We start from the raw sequence: 17,941 nt of genomic DNA, 5'->3' as shown, positions 1-17,941 counted from the left end.
GAAGGTGGTTGGGTGGTTCTTTGGTATGATCTGAAGCAGTCTACTAGGTGTACTGGCTCTGGGGCCTCCCAGGAGTTATAGGCCAAGGTCAGCCACTACCTACAGGTAGTGCCCAAGGCTTCCCAGTACGAGCTAAAAAGCGATCTACAAATGGCTATTAGCTGTGTTGGGCTTGGAGGAGCCCAGGAGAGGCCAAGCTGTCAACTAAGGATGGCTGCTTGCTAGTGCCAGGCCTGGGGCCATTTAGCAAGTGGTATAGGACACACTGAGGCCAGATGCTACTTGTTTGACAGATTATAGTAAAGTCTGAAGTGTGAATCAAGATAGGCCATTCATATGAAAAAAAAAACACTGGAAACAGCTTGAGTGGGCCTAAAAGCTGGGAGGGGTGTGGTCTTAGGGAATCATCAGGGTGAGTCAAACAGTGATAGTCATGTTGATGGAAACTGGAATGTGTTGCCTGCCTGCTGGCTCTGTGAGGGGACGCCTCATCAAAGGAACAATGGCTTCTGTAAGCACTTTTGTCTGGCAGAAAGCTGACCCTCCAGCTCTTGCCCTGAAGCCAGAAAATTCAGTTGCTTCCATATGTCTCTGGTGCCCCTCAAGATGCTGCTCCAGTGCTGAAGCTCAGTGGTAGTGAATCCAAGTAAGTCCTTTAATAGGAACTGCCTGGGACTCTAGAAGCCCTCTGTCTCACTCAACCACAATCTCCACTGGTTTTTACAGCCAGGAATAATGGGGACTTCTGTTCCTGGCACTGGAACCCTGGAGTGAGTAGCCTGGGACCCTTTACTCCTTGGTGGTGGAAAGGACCTCTGCAGCAAAAATAGTTCTGATTTTTATCAGCCACATGTGAGTGTGGGATTGGCTGGTTCTGTATCTCTGTCTGTTTTACCAATCTTGATGAGGCTTCCTCATTTAGTTGTGGGACTTCTATTCAGCTAGAGATCAGGTGAGTCTGAATGATGGTTGTACCAAAGTTTATTTGTAATTTTGATGTGGTTGTATTGCAGGCTTGCTGTGTTTACCTACACTACCATCTTGACTGTATAGAACTCATAATGTGTTTTAAATATGAAAGGAATTTAAGAATTTCTAAGACTACTTTATAATTATTTAGCCTCAAGTAGGCTATATGAAACATTCATTTTTTATCTTATATTCAAATTATTGTCTCAGTGAAGTGTGACTTTTAATAAAATTTAAATGAAAGTTGCATGCCTTATATTTGAAAACAGGTTTCCCTGTGATTTGTGTTTAAACATGTATTGGTATTTCTTTTTTTCTGATTTGGAATCAGATGAACTGAAAACATGATAAAATCTATTTCATCATCAGAATTCATTCATTAAGTGTCATTGGTTACTTATGGTTTGTAAGCTGCTACCATATGTAAATAGGTGAAGTACTTGGAATTAGTATCATATTATACATATTTAAACTATAATTTTTTTCATACTACATGTGATTAAATATTCTTAAATTTATTGATTATATAAGGAAACAAAGCCAGGAGTTATTGAATAAAGTACCTTTATGAGAAAACAATATTATTGATTTTGAAAGTCATTAGGGACATGGATAGAAATGTAGGATTCCTAAAAAGAAGTAGTGCTGTAGTAACAGTCAACATTTATATAGTATTTATTATGTGATAGGAATTGTTCTGAATACTCTACATGTAACCCAATGAAGAAGGTAGTATTGTTTTCCACATTTCACATATAAAGAAACTGAGGCACAGCGAGTTTATGTATGATTTGACAAGAACATAGCTGGTGTATGTCAGAACTGGGATGTTCACCTAGACCGACAGTTTTGCTCTTGAGTGTTTGCTATTAACTACTACTATACAGTCTACACTCATCACAATTTTTTTACTGCTGTAAAATAAACATTATTGTTCCTTTTGAGAGTAGGAAACATGAAAAAAAGAAAAATAGTCTTTGAAGTCTGTTCATTCATTTAGGAAATAAGTACTGAGTGAGGGGGGTGCAAAATTAACAAGATAAAATAACTTCTCTGCCTTTCAACACAGCTATTCCACTTCTGGGAATATATCTGAAGGAACCCAAAACACTAATTCAAAAGAACATAAGCACCCCTATGTTCATTGCCAAGATATGGAAGCAGCCCAAGTATCCATTAATAGATGAGTGGATAAAACAACAATGGGTCATTTACACAATGGAATACTGCTCAGCTGTAAAAAAGAAGAACATTTCATCCTTTGTGATAGTATGGGTAGGCCTGAAGAACATTATGCTAAGTGAAATAAGCTAGTCAAAAAGAAAAATACCATATGATTTCACTCATATGTGAAATCTAATGAACAAACTGAATTAACAAGGAAAATGGGGACAGACTCATAGATGGAGAGCAAGATGACAGCTAGTGGGCAAGTTAGGAAACTGAGCATAAAAAGGAAAAGGACTAATGAACATGGACAACAGTGTGGTAATTGCTGGGGGTGAGGGTATCAGAGGACTAAATGGTAGTGGAAAAATATATAATAAAGATTAAATAAAAAATAAAAATAAAAATACTATTTTTAAAAAGAAACACTCTAATAAAGAAAATAGAAGTAAACAAACTATGATAAAGTTTCTATTAAAAGGCCCCGGCTGGTGTAGCTCAGTGAATTGAGCACGGGCTGTGAACCAAAGGGTCACCGGTTTGATTCCCAGTCAGGGCATATGCCTAGGTTGTGGGCCAGGTCCTCAGTGGGGGCCACATGACAGGCAACCACATGTTGATATTTCCCTCCCTTGCTTTCTTCCTCCCTTCCCCTCTCTCTAAAAATAAATAAATAAAACCTTTAAAAAAAGATATTTCCATATTTTAGCTATGCTACCTTTGTGTGTGGCTTCCATTGCCATCAAGGCAAGGGCATAAAGAAACTTAGAGGACTCACATCCTATATTCTGTGCTCCAACTAGGAGATAGTATGCTTTATTTCTGCCCATATCCTCAAAATTATTCACATAGTCCCCTTGAACTGCAAATAGGGTAGAAAGTGCAGGAGGTATATGTACAGTTAATTGAAGCAGAATAGAGTTGAAAAGAGTTAGGATTCTATGGGAAATTTACTACAAAGTGGCAGAAAAAGTCATGAAGTCATGTTAGAGGATGGTGAAGGTAAATGAGAAACAAAACATAAGGTTCTGTGCATCCCATAGGAAGGAGCAGTCTCTTTGAAGTACCATGGAGAGCTCCTGTAATTTAAATACTTTGATACCATATGTCAATTGTAATGCCTTTATCCAACAACAGTTCATTCCATAAACATTTATTATGTGCCTATCATAGATTTTTATAGATGAAAAAATTCACTACATATAACTAACTGTCCAGTGGGGACACTGTAACATAATGCAATGAGTAGGTTCAACAACAGAACTATTCTCTGGGCATTGAGAGCATGAAGATGTTCCTAACATAACCTTATATACAGGAAGGAGTTGTACAGAATATTTCACAAAGGAGATGGTTTATACTCTCATTTGTGTAGTAAGTGATGAGTAAGTGTTTAGCCAAGCCAGAGGAATAAAGGGGTCAGCAAACTTTTTCTATAAATGGCCAGGTAAATATTTTAGGCTTTTAAGATTGTAAGAATAAATTTCTATTGCATATTCTTATTTTTGTTTTATAAATTTTCAATGATTGTACAAAAACAGGCCATGGTCCAGATTTAACCCAAGGGCCATAGTTTGCTGACTCCTGGTCTAGGCAGAGAAGATAAGACAAAACCCACAGATGTATATGTGAAACTATATACAATTTGGTCACAATGGAGTATAAATTTTGATTAAAGGTCATGATAAATGAGCCGAGAGAGAGAGAGAGAGAGAGAGAAGAAGAAGAAGAAGAAGAAGTACAGAATATCACGTTGAGGAACTCAGGGCTACTTCTGTAAGTATAGATTGGCATTGAAAGACTTAAGTCAATGGAATGATAAAATCAGATTTACATTTTAGAAAGACAGGTATATTGAGAATTAATCTGAATTCAGATTTATGCCATTAATCAGAGAATTCAAATTTATGCCATCTGGAGTCAGAAAGCAGAGGCCCATCTTCTATCCTGATGTAGCTTTTTGGGAAATCTGTTATGCTGTCCAGGAAGGGTATGGGGAGTTTTTGCTGTTGTCCATCGAATAGACTGACTGCTATAAGCAATAGCTTATCTGTGGCAGAATGTCCATTCAAGATACAGGATAGGGAACTCAATATATAGGTTCATGGAAATAGTCCTAAAAGCCATGGCCTTTTAAGAATATGGGTTATTTTAGCTATTTTTGGATCAAGAAATCCAGGACTTTATAGATTTTGAACTTGACCCTCTATAGTAGACATATACCATCTATGATTGCCAAACATTTTTATATAGTTTCCCACATTGTAAATACCACCATCCCCAAATAGAATTTTCATACTTTCTTTCTAGGGTGAAGGCATGTAGCTTAGTTTCCACCTATGAGACTCACCCTCCTGAAATTTGGATATAGAAGTGAAATATGACATGGGGACTGAACATGGGGAAATCCATATTCAATCAAGTGAAGTAGTGGAAACATTTCTTTGGAATAGCTGAAGTGGAGTTTTGTGATTTCACTCCAAAGGTAGTTGATGTAAAGGAGGTGGGTGGTAGCAGCTGTTTGTTTTTATGTTGCATCAGTCTAGTGGTTTGTAGGGACATCACTCCTTGTTGTGCAGTATGCAAGTTTATGTCTCTGTATTCACCCTCAGAGAAATTGCCTAATATCCCTAAAAATTGTTTTAATGAGCTGGACTGTATTCTATGGTTTGCAACTGAGAACATCAATAGATGTACCCAGGGCTTCAGTTATATAATATTACATTTTATATAAAATTTTAAGGGATGGGGAAAATGCCTAAAAAAGTTTCTTAGAGGAGTGGTAAATTAAAAAGTTGAGAAATATTATCATAGACTGAATGGGCAACAAGGCCAGTTCACAGATATTACAGTGACAGTGTGGGCTTTGATGGCAAAATAGGAAAGCAGTGGGAGGATTCACTCTTACTTTAAGATGTTGGGCATTTGAAGCTTGAAGACTGTGGGGCTATTTATTTAAACATTGATAACATATTTGATAAACCAGTTTGACTGGAGCTATATGTATGTCAGCAGTCTCTAGTTATTTAGAGATAGCCTTACCACAGACAATTCTTTAGGACAGCCAATCTGGGGGGTACAGTTAATCAGTTCCTATTTTTATATGCAGACTTTAATAGGGTTAGCCAATTTTTACCATGCTCCTGTTGGTAGCTTTGGCCTGGAATTTCTGTTAAGTCTTGTGATCTGCAGTTCACTTAATTATTTAAAAGGAGTTTTGTGTAGTGTAGTAGAAACAGGAGGGACTGAGATATATTCTTAAATATATAAATAAAATTTCAATATTTACTGAACACTCTCATAGTTCACATGCAATTTAATATTTAATTCTCACAACATGAATTATTACTTAATCATTTCCACAATCTGTTAAGTAGATCTTATTATTACCTACATATTATATAAGAATGATCATAACAATTTAAGTAACTTGCTCAAGATTGCACCACCACAAAGTGACAAGGTTGGATCTCAAGTGACTTGTGGTCTCTCCAGGAACTAGTGACTTAGAAAACTTACTTAATTTCTTTAAGATTTAGTTTTCTTATCTATAAAATATGAATAAAATAATTCTCATTATTTTAATAAATAAATGAGTTAAGCTTTGCAAGGCACTCAGAGCTCTGCATCGTCAAATACTCAGAAAATATTAGCTGTTTATTATTCTGTCCAGGGTCTTCTCTTTTTCTTCTTAAAAGACAAACAAACAACCCAAAAAAAAAAACTAGGATAGGCAGAGGTCTGACCTAGGATACTGGATAGTACTTGTGACATTGCATTAAATGTCCTATGTAGATCTACTGTGCAATTCTTTGTCAGTGAGGAAAGATGAGAAATGGCCTGAGAAACATTGGAGGTGGCTTTTAGGGCCTAGAGGTATTCCAACAAAGCAACAGTGTTTAGTTTTGTTTTTTATTCATTTTTAAAATTCATTCACTTTTTTATTGTGTTAAGGATTCTTAACATAGATCTACTCTCAACACATTTTTAAATGCACAATTCAGTGTTAACTATAGCACATTGTTGTACAGCAGAACTCTTAGAATATATTCATCTTGCACAACTGAAATTTTATATCTGTTGAATAACAACTCCTAAAACTCAATGGTATAGAAACAAATAACCTGATTAAAAATGGGCAAGGGTCTTGAATAGATAATTCTCCAAAGATAATGTATAAATGACCAAAAGGTATATGAAAAGATGTTGAATGTCATTAATCATCAAGGAAATGCAAATAAAAACCACGATGAATACAATCTCACACCCGTTAGGGTGGATATTATTTTTTAAAAAGATAACTGGTGGCAGGATGTGGAGACATTGGGACCCTTATGCATTGTGGGTAGGAGTATAAAAGGTACAGCCACTATGGAAAACAGTTTAAAGTTTCCTCAAAAAATTAAAAATAGAACTAGCATATGATCCAGCAATCCCACTTATGGATATTTTTCCAAAAGAACTGAAACTAGAATTGCAAAGGGTTTATTACAGCATTGTTCCACCATAGCCAAGATATTAGAAACAACTAAATGTCCATCAGTGGATGAATGGATAAAGAAGATGTGATATATTTATACAATGGAATATTATTCAGACTTTTAAAATAAGGTAATCCTGCCATATGTGACAACATGTGTGCCCTGGAGGACATTGTGCCAAGTGCCATAAACCAGTCACAGAAGGACATATGCTGCATAATTCTATTGGGTTGGCCAAAAAGTTTGTTTGTTTTTTTCCATGAGATGGCTCTAGTGGCACTTAGTTATCTTTAACTTCATTCAAAAAATTTTCTTAGATTGTATTGTGACAGCATGCATTTAAAAAAACTTATCAAAATGGCTGAATTTTTGTGTAGCCATTGTGATATTGAAGATGGGAGAAAATATGCAATGTTTTTGGTATATTATGCTTTATTATTTCAAGAAGGTTAAAACACAACTGAAATGCAAAAAAAGATTTGTGCAGTGTATAGAGAAGTATGACTGATCAAATGTGTCAAAAGTGATTTGTGAAGTTTCATGCCAGAGATTTCTCACTGGACAATTTCTGTGGTCAGGTAGATCCATTGAAGTTGATAACGATCAAATTGAGACATTAATTAAAAGCAGTTAACATTATACCATGCAGAAGATAGCCAACATACTCAAAATATCCCAATCAGTAGTTATTGGTGAAAATGAAAAATGTATCTTTTATTTTGTGGAGAACACTAAATGAACTTTTTGGCCAACCCAATATTTATATGAGCTGTCTAAAATAGTCAAACTCATGGAAGCAGAGAATAGAATGGTGGTTGGCAGGACTACAGGGAGGGGAAAATGAAGGGTTGCTTTTAATGGATATAGGTTCATTTATTCAAGATTTATTTTTTTTACTATTGTTTAAGCTGTTACAGTTGTTCCCACTTTTCTCCCCTTCCCCTTCCTCACCCATGACCATCCTCTCCCCACCCCAAGCCAATCCCTACAATGGTGTCCTTGTCCATAGATTATGCATGAATGTTCTTTGGTTAATCACTTCACCATCTTTCCCCCTTTCCCCCACCCTTTTACAGCAGCTGTCAGTCTGTTCTATGTATCTGAGCTTCTGTTAATATCTTGTTCATTAGTTTAATGTGTTCATCAGGTTCCACATATAAGTAAAATCATGTAGTATTTATTTTTCACTGACTGGCTTAATTCTCTTAGCCTAATTTTCTTTAGGTCCACCCATGCTGTTGCAAAATGTAAGAGTTTCTTCATTTTTACTGCTGCATAGAATTTCATTATATAAATGTAGTACAGCTTTTTTATCCATACATCTACTGATGGACACTTAGGCTGTTTCCAAATCTTGGCTATTGTAAGTAGCACTGCTATAAACATAGGGGTGCTTATTTTTTTGACTTGATGCTTCAGAATCTTTGGGGTATATTCCCAGAAGTGGAATTGCTTGGGCAGGGGAGAGCAATGGGTGGGAAATGGGGACAACTCTGAGCAATGATAGAAAAAGGCAATTTCATCTTTAATTTTTAAATGAAGCTCCATATTTTTTCCATAGTGGCTGCACCCATCTACACTCCCACCGACCTCACCAACACTTGTTGTTTGTTGATTTACTGATGGTAGAAATTCTGACAGGTATAAAGTGGTATCTTGTTGAGGTTTTAATTCTCTGATGATTAGTGATGTTGAGCATTTTTTCATGTCTACAGACCCTCAATATGTCCTCTTGGAGAGGTATCTATTTGGGTCTTTTGCCCATTTCTTAATTGTGTTGTTTGTTTTCTTGGTGTTGAGTTGTATTAGTTCTTTGTATATATTGGAGATTAAACCCTTGTCAGATATATCATTGGCGAAAATGTTCTCCCATACAATAACATAGCAAAAGCAGCAAGAGATGTTTTATTTTTTAAATAAAGCTTTGCTGAAGACCTTTCCAGCCTCCTATGTTGGCTTGGGTTTATGTCTCTAAGGCTTTCTCCTCTTTGGATTTCTTTAGCCTATATATGAGTAAAGTCCAGCTTCTAAACGGGAAGTTGTGCTATGAATCTAACACACACCAGAACAAGTCAAAGCAGCAGGCACCTGGTACTGAGGCAGAATATAGTGCTGAACCCAGCATGGTGTGGCTAGTTTGGAAAGGCTGGAAGCAGAGAATGTGTAGTAATTATCTACCACCAGGCAGCTGTTAAGGGGGAAGGAGAGTGTTAGGAGGAGGGAAACCTGTGTATCAGAGAGCTTCAGTTAAAGACAGTGCAGACTTAGCTCTGTGGAAAGGATTCTGCTCTGTGAAACTCAGTGGCCATGAAGACCTAAGTGTAACTAGATGGCTTCGCCCCTTAGGGAAGCACTTTTGACCTAAAGATATCTAACGAAATCTGTATCTTAAACAAAGTTATGTGTATCAAGAGGATGAAGGGAATCTAGTAACTGTATGATGAGAAATTAAGAAGTTTAGAGAGGAAGGGGGAAAGGGAGGAGAGGGAGAGGAAGAGAGAACCAGAGCTTGTGCCTAGAGGAAGGGTTCTCTTCCTGTCCACTCTCACCTGCTCACTTTGTATTCTAAGACTGTATTTGGAAAGGATTTCTATTGTTCATGACAAGGGTCTCTCTCATAATTGAGGCACTGTCAGTTAAGGACACAGGGAGGGAAGACACCAGTGGATGGTCTAAGAAGGAAGATGGACCTGTGTTTAAGTGCTATTCACTAGGTCTCTTATCTTTGGCATGTTACTCAGATTCGTTGTTCTTGATAAGTATGTTTTAATTCTATAATGGGAGTGACAATAATCACTAACACATATGGTGCTACATATGTCATATACTCACTTATTCTTTACTCATTTATTCTATCCTATTATCATCATCTCTGTTTTCTTGGGAAGGAAATTGAGGAACAGAGTGTTTGAGTAACCTGCCCAAGAGTTCACAACTCCTTGGTAGTGGAGCAAGGATCTGAACCCAGGCAGACTGCCTCCAGGATCTGTTCTCAACCTTTTCCTTCTACTGCCTTTCCCATAGTAGTAAGGTAATAATATAGGAAAACACTTATCACAGAGGGCTATTTGGTCATTGGAAGTGCTGGTAGAGAAATGGAGAGGCAAGGGAACAGCAAGAATTCTCATCTTTGTAACTGCTTTGAGTGAGGAAAGAATCAGGTTGAATAAGATTTTTTTTTCTTAACATATCCAACAAAAGGTAAGGAAATAGCAGGGATTCTCACACATTTTCTAACTTATGCCCATAGATATACAATTCCAGAATGATTTACAAGGGGTTGTAGTACTTTTTTGCTTCTAACTTAAATCTGAAACCAAATGCCTTCAAATAAGTGTTTTAAAGATTAAATATAGCCAGTGAATATATGTGAATGTGAGCACATACAATTAATTATCTTGTAGCACTACTTGAGAGTCTTTTCATATCCATTTTCATCAGGCTTGTACTTCACAGATAAGCTGCAATAAGGATGTTTTCAGGAAGTTCTACAATAACCTTTCAGCAAATAAAAACATGTCTAGCCTTGTTGAAATGTTTGAGTACATTGACCTTGCAAAGAAGGCAAATAATAGACAAATCAAATTCTGTAAGTAAACAGTTTCTCATATTTGAATCAAGTGAGAAGATTAAACAATGACAAAAAAGGAACTCCATAATTCATTTTCTCTCTTCACCTATAACATTAACTTTCCAAACTTGATTTTCAGAACAGTCCATTTTTAAACTAATGAAAGCCTTTAGATATCACTTTTAATGAAAAAGCAATTGATAAAAATAAAAAGAAATAGAAATCATTTTCAATATTTGCCTTAGCTTACATTTCTTATGTAGACATAAACAAATACATTTATTAAATTTCCTCACAAAACATTCTGTCAAACTTTCTGAAAGTGTTTGAAGTAATCAAATAGTATTTACTCTACGGTTTCATCATTTTAAAATATGAAGGTTACATGTTTTACAAACAAAAATCTTAATGTACTTCCCCTTTGGTGATGACCCATCCATGGATGTCTTAGTTATTGAAATCCATGAAAAATAAGCCAGGACATCTTCTACCCACATTAACACTAACCATGGAAAATTAAAAACTAAACAGATTTGAGGAATTCACATCTTTAATCTGCAAAATATAGAATAAGCCCAACATGAATATATAATTTTCCCACTACTTTGGTTATTTTCAGTAATAAAATCTTCACTGTGTGTCTTGGAAATGAATGGTCTATGTTTTTATGAAGATATGTACATTTTATTTTAGAGATGGAGGATCAAAGAAATTCTAGTTACAGTTTGAAGACCCAACATATGCACACTAAAAGCATAGAGAGTATTCCTGAGGGAAAGTGGAGTTCATACAAGGTTTAATCACAAACCTAAAATAACTGAAGACTTGTCAAGGAAAATGACATCCCAGAAGGCACAGATATGTGTATCACTGTCTTAAAAGGGATCATGGAAGCAACTTTAGAACAATTAAAGACATTATGAGCCTAATTTTGCAAAACTATAAGGTAGGTAAAAAAAACCTCTGGTATAGATTCCTATTTTTTAACTACAACTTTGATTAAGAAAATAAATATTATGTACTGTTAACTACATATCCTATGGATTGAATGACTTAATGAATTCCAAACACCTATAGTTTGTCAAAAGAATCATTGTTTTAAAGAGTTATGTTGATTTTTTTGATAAATTATACTTAGAATTTGAATATTCTGATTCTCAAATGTGTATACATAGTATTCCAAAGAAAATGCATTTATAACATGGATGCTCTAAAATCTTGCTAAAATCAAGACAGTTATCAAGCTTGTGAAACTTCAGAATTTGGAGGATATACTTTACTTTCTCTGCCCAAAACTGGGTCAGAAGAGCCACACTTCTTGAAGTGCTTACTTTCATAGTCAGTTATCTTGGGGAAAGTATAGCTCCCTCCTCTGGGGAAGAAATCCCACATGACAATTTTGTGTAGCAGTTTACACATAACCACAACAATGAAAATAAAATCTTCATTTTTTTTCAGAAAATTAAATTCATTGGGGTTATAATGGTAAGAATACAAAGGTTTTAAGTGTACAATTCTATGATACATTATCTATAAATTGCAATGCGTGCCTACCACCCAAAATCAAATCTTCCTCTGTTACTTTATTATACACACATATATCTTAAATGTATCTCCCTGAAATATGAAGTGTAATTAAATTCTTTTATTATGATCCTATTTTCCCTTTTTTAAGTTATATTAAAAATTCAATATGTAGTACTATCCAGTATGCAGCAGGGAAAACACCATCATAAATTTAAATTCATTATCAAACTTAAATTTTGGTTATCTCAAAAATAAGTTTCCACATCATACATATTTATTGGATAGTATATACATGCCTTTCCTGACACAAAAGCCACTAAGAAGATCACTGTGCTGGATGCAGTAAATTGTTTTCATAGGACACTGGAAGCTGATTCTGCCTACTCTAATTCTCCTAGTTCTCATTTTATATGCACACCTCTGCTCACTGTGTCTGCCTCTGTGTAATGTCCTCCCATCTTTCTCCTGTTCATTTACATTGTACTCAGCTGTGGAACTGAAGGGATCTTAGTGATTATGGACATGCAGCTTACTGATGTCAGAACTGAAGCTTGAAAGAGGGCGCCCAGACAAAGTCATACAGCAGTCTGGGGCAGAGGGGGGGAACAGTCTCTCGATTATGTCCTGCTTCTGCATATAAATATAAAAAAAGTGCGGGTAATTTTAGCTTTCCCTCAGGACTCAGTCTCAGTCTCCCTTGTCAATAAAGCCATTTCTGACTTTGTAGCAAAGGCACTGGTTTGAATGCAGGCTATACTGCCTACTTGCTCTGTGACCATAAACGAGTTTTTTATCTCCATTATCTTGGTGTCCTATTTGGTAAAATGGAGACAATAATAGCTCCTACCTCATAGGGTTGTTAATAACCTTCAAAAAGTTAATATTCATGAATCACTTAGAATAATGCAAGGTCATATAAGTGCTCAACAAGCATTAGTTATTATAATTGTCCATGTTTATCACTCTTTCCTATTTTGTAATTTCATGGATGCCACCAAGTTAACATCATTTTCTAGCTGTTCTATTTAGAACGTTAGTTTACTCCAGTTTTCTCTTCGCAGCTCAAGTTATTTCAAGGTGGGGACTATGTCCTGTATTTCTTCTATGTACCTCCATAGGGCCTAATACAATGTTTGATGCAAAATAAGGACTCTGTAAAATACTGGTTCCTTTTTCCCTGCTGGTTGATAAGATAAATACATTTCTAATAATTGCAACTCTGGCAAGCTTTTAGAAGATCTAAATAAAAATTGCAATTAAAATATGATAGCAGTATAATATGCCACTGCTCTGTTAAAAAAAAAAGAGCAGAGACCACTACACACATAGAGTATTTGAAGGTACGTAAAACAGTCCCCAGAATACATATTTAGGGTAGTTTTGGGAGTAGTGGATAAGAAGATAGTATATTTTGTGTTACTGCCAGAGTAATTATGTAAGACACAGAGTAATTATGTAATAAAGTATGTAGATACTTTCAAATTGTATATTGATACCCTAATGATATTATTCTAAGCCCTGAATTCTGGACAGCCCTGAATTCTGATTTTACTGAGACACATTTTTAATGCACGTTCTTGGCTACACATTAGAATTGCTTGGTGAGGGTTTTTTTTTTTTAGATTTTTTTTAACAGGGGAAGGGAGGGAGAAAGAGAGGGAGAGAAACATCAATGTGTTCTTGCCTCTTAAGCATCCCATACTAGGACCTGGCCAGCAACCCAGGCATGTACACTGACTAGGAATCGAATTGCAATCCTTTGATTCACAGGCCGGTGCTCAATCCACTGAGCCACACCAGCCAGGGTGCTTGGTGAACTTAAAAACAAAACAAAACAAAACAAAAACTCTCATTTCCCAGGCTTTACCCCAAACCAGTTAACTCAGACTCTCTCGCACCAATATTTATTGTCTCCTCAGGTGTCTCTTCAGTACTTCCATGCTGGAGAATTACTGTGCCAGCCTGTTAGGCTGCAGGACTGTTGTTTGGTGACACCAAGATGTGATAATTCATAATCCTTGATAATTATGATAATATAGCTACCTTATAAAATTGTGTCATGTAATGTGCAGCCTAGACATTGACTCATTTTCTAAGAGGAGTTTTGAGGAATGAGGAGATACTTGAATGTGAATCCTCTTACCAAGGCTCTGAGACCCTGAAACTTTGTTTTGTTTCTTTCACTTCCCTTCCCACAGTGATTGTGGCTAGAACTTGTGTTTTCCTTTTTGGCCAGGCTGACTCCTGCAGATGCATCATTTTCTACACACTGGTTCTCTGACTTATGCCTGACCAGAGGGGAATGGCAATTCCTGAGTGACCTTCAGTACTCTGATTTCCCTAGGAATCTCTTATCCTTTCTAACCTTGCACTTTCTCTTGCTTGAAGAATTTTTTTCTCAAGATGCAACTTAAAAAAAATAAATTCATGAATGAGAAAAAGAGCATTTTTATGCTATATCAAAATAGAAACTTAGTTTTCTTTTTTTTGGCCAATATGACCTACTATTCTGAACTACTTCCTATTCTAGATCTATTTCACTAGTTAGTGTAACATATATGTTATAATTCCTATTGTCTTTTATTTTTATGGTTACATTATTCTTGTAGTTATTGAGAAAACATTCCTTGGCTCCCTGTGATTTGTCAGGTATTGTGATAGTTGCTTGGAATATAAAGATAAAAGACCTAGTCCATCACAGACTTCTTGTGCAATGATAGAAGAATGTGTTGTATGAACTGCTATGATGACATGCAGGAAGGGCATCTATCCAAACATGGGGCTACTGAACTATAAACTGTCATATGCATTGAATCTTTTAATTCTCACTATAACTTCAGGACACAGGGGGCATGGTATTCCATTTTACAGGTAAGAAAACAGGATCTCAGAGAGAATAAGTCATTTGCCCATTTCACAAAATCATTAAATGGATGTTTTATTTAACTGCCCATTACTGACAATGTTTTTATTAATATTTTGTTAATAAATTTTATTTTAGAGCAGTTTCATTTTACAGCAAAATTGAGTGGAAAGAACAGAGATTTCCCATATACCCACCCCGCATACGATCTCCCATACCTTCACCATCCTGAACCACAGTGATATACTCTTCACAACAGATGAACCTGTGTTGACACATCATTCTCACACAAAGTCCATAGTTTATATTAGGGTTCGCTTGTGTTATACATTCTGTGGGTTTTGAAAAATACATAATGACATTTCCCCAATTGTAGTGTTATACAAATTCATTTAACTATCCTAAAAATTCTCTGTGCTCCACTTGTTCATCTGTCTCTCACTCCTAACTCCTGGCAAACATAGATTTTTTTATTGTCTCCATAGTTTTACCTTTTTCAGAATGTTATATAGTTGGAATTATACAGTGTTCTGCCATTTTGGACTGGCTTCTTTCATTTAGCAATATCTATTTTTTTATCCATCTTTTCATGGCATGATAGTTCATCTCCATTTAGCTCTGAGTTCATTTTTCAACTCTACCACAGTTCATTTATCCATTAACATACTGAAGGACATTTTGGGTGCTTCCAAGTTTTGATAATTATGAATAAAACTAGTATAGATATCCATAGGCAGGTTTTTGTGTGGACAAAAATTTTCAGTTTATTTGGACAAATAGTAAGGGATGTGATTACTGGATTATATGGTAAGAGTATATTTACCATATTTTGCCATGTATAATGTGCTCCCATGTATAATGCACACCCACATTTTTGGCCCAAACTTTCAGGAAAAAAAAGTCTTTCATTTTAATTTTTTAATTCAATTTTTTATTTATATTTAAAAACAAAACTGAGTATCATATTCCAAATTATTATTTTGCATATGGATATCACTATTGCTTTCTAGAGTTATACTTTTAATGCATAAGTATAAATAAAAGAATTAAAAACATTTATATAAATATGGAATTAGTACTACCCATGTATAATGCACATCCTTATTTTTCCTTCAAAAATTTGGACACAAAAGTGCACATTATACATAGCAAAATACGGTACGTTTGTAAGAAAATGTCAAACTGTCTTCCAATGTGGTTACACTATTTTTCATTCTCACCAACAACAAATAAGTTTTCTTTTTGCTTCCCATCCTAGCCAACATTTGATATTGTCAGTGTTTTGGACTTTGGCCATAGTAAGTGTGTAGTGGTATTTCACTGTTCTTTCAATTTGTAATTCGCTAATGATATAAGATGTTGAACATCTATTTATATGCTTATTTGTCATCTATATGTCTTTTCTGGTGGGGTGTCTGTCTATTCAGGTCTTCTGCCTATTTTTAAATGTTGAGTTATTTTCTTAGTATTGTCATTTATTAATATTTTATATCTGGGGTAAACATGAGAGAATCACCTTACTGAAAAGGGGGAAAAGCACCTCTTGATAGCTTAGCTGGGAGCTGACCTGGCACTCACAGCTAGGCATCGTGGTTTCAATGTTGAACACAAGCAATTTCACAGAGCATCAACACCAGACAAAACCACTATGAAACTGTGATGATTTGACATAAAAATGAGACCACCTTATAGTTATGCTTGAACATAGACAAAAGCAAGTACCTGGTATAAACCACCAAAATGACCTACATTTCTCTCTTCATTCTGATATAACTATTGCTGCTGTTTTTCAATCATAGCTTTAGACCTACTTAATTCCTCTTATGTCCTAGATAAAAATTAAGGTACTTAGTGATAAAATTGCCCTCACTTTCTGATAGCACCACAACCTGAAGTAAAGCCATCTTTCCCTGTACCTTCCCCAACAGGACTGGACAAGAGATGGGTGGGGTATTCCCAAGACTCAAGACTTTTGGTATCAAAATTGGTAAATTCTGAGGCCAACTTGATCACCCTGTTCCCTAAAATAACATAACACAAGCCCAGATATTTTAACAAGCCCCTCCTAATATCCTCTCTCTGAGATACCTTCCAGTTTGCGATGAAATTTAGTCTCCCTTACTGTAAACACTTCCAGTAAATCCAGCTACAGGTATGGTCCTGGTGGTCTTTGGTGATGTACAAAGGCCAATCAACAAAATCAAAGCAAAGCCAATGCTGTAGCAATGAATTTATTAGTTTATTTCTTAACAATAATGCTTTAAATTATTAATTTGCTTCTAACAATAGAAAGTAGAAAGTTGCACAACTTATGGAGAAGCCCAACAGCATGATGAATATTAATATAAAAGAAAAATGTCAAGAAAATATTGTTATACCACAAAAAGAAAGAATTCATTTTGTTGTTTTAATAACAAGCTTCCCTTCCTTTCTGTCTTCCAGGGATCATGTCTGACCACCAATTTGGTAACCAGTTCATGTGCAGCGTGGTGGCCTCTCATGTGAGTCATCTGCCCACAACCAACCTCAGCTTCGTCTGGATCGCTCCACCTGCTGGCACAGGCTGTGTGAATTTCATGTAAGTACCCATAGTGTCTGTGACCAGCACAGAAGGCAAATATGCTACTCTTTGGGTTACATACTGGATAACTATTTGAATGTATTATTTTAACAAGTTTGACTATAAAGCAATTAATTTTGGTGTCAAAAAAGCAGATGGAAACTGTTTTAAAAAGTAACTTTATTTTTTAATATTTATTAATACCTCAAGAGTTCTAAATTAAATTTTAGCTGACAAAAATACACAATAAGATAAAAATATGTGAAGAAATAAATGCCATATGAAAATTTTTGTTTATTAAAATAAAATTTTAAAAAAAGAAAATTTTTGTTTAGAAAATACAAGGAAAACAAGTACAAAAAAAATGCCACGATGCTCCATATACATTTTGGAAGAAGACCTCAAAACTAGCTTTCTGTTTTCTGAGAATTAGTGACAAGAGAGAAATGTGATCAGTTAAGAGATTCATGGTGGTGAGAAGTCAGGGACTCAGTAGAAACTTAATAACTCTCTCATGTGCTTTTGTTGAGAGGAAATGAAAATGTAATGAGTAATGCTTCAACAGCATCCTTAGACAAACACTGCACTATGGCTCACAGGCTGTGACTTATGACATCTCTCAACATAGACTACACCCCTACCACTGCCCCAGAATCACCACTCCTTATCCTATTTAGTCATCTTTTTTTCATATCACTTTTTCACTTCTAACACATGGTATGCTATATATTTAACGATGCATATTCATTGTTTGTATCTTTCTTCTGAAATGCAAGTTCCTTGAAGGCAAGAAGTTTCTTTTC

The 17,941-nt window shown here is 35.6% G+C and overlaps 1 protein-coding gene across 5 annotated transcripts in view; it reads left to right on the top strand.

Annotated features, from left to right (window-relative positions):
- Window positions 1–17,941, top strand: part of RELN (reelin) — a 567,213-nt gene that overhangs the window by 166,170 nt on the left and 383,102 nt on the right. For all 5 annotated transcript variants that reach the window (XM_036010728.1, XM_036010729.1, XM_028525327.2 and 2 more), the window contains exon 3: window positions 17,021–17,156. In XM_036010728.1, the coding sequence (XP_035866621.1) occupies window positions 17,021–17,156 (136 nt within the window). The remainder of the gene's footprint in view (window positions 1–17,020; window positions 17,157–17,941) is intronic.

Source organism: Phyllostomus discolor, chromosome 10 (genome assembly GCF_004126475.2).
Source record: "Phyllostomus discolor isolate MPI-MPIP mPhyDis1 chromosome 10, mPhyDis1.pri.v3, whole genome shotgun sequence".
NCBI classification, from domain to species: domain Eukaryota; kingdom Metazoa; phylum Chordata; class Mammalia; order Chiroptera; family Phyllostomidae; genus Phyllostomus; species Phyllostomus discolor.
Note: the sequence above shows the minus strand (reverse complement) of the source record. Positions and strands in the feature narration are given on the sequence as shown.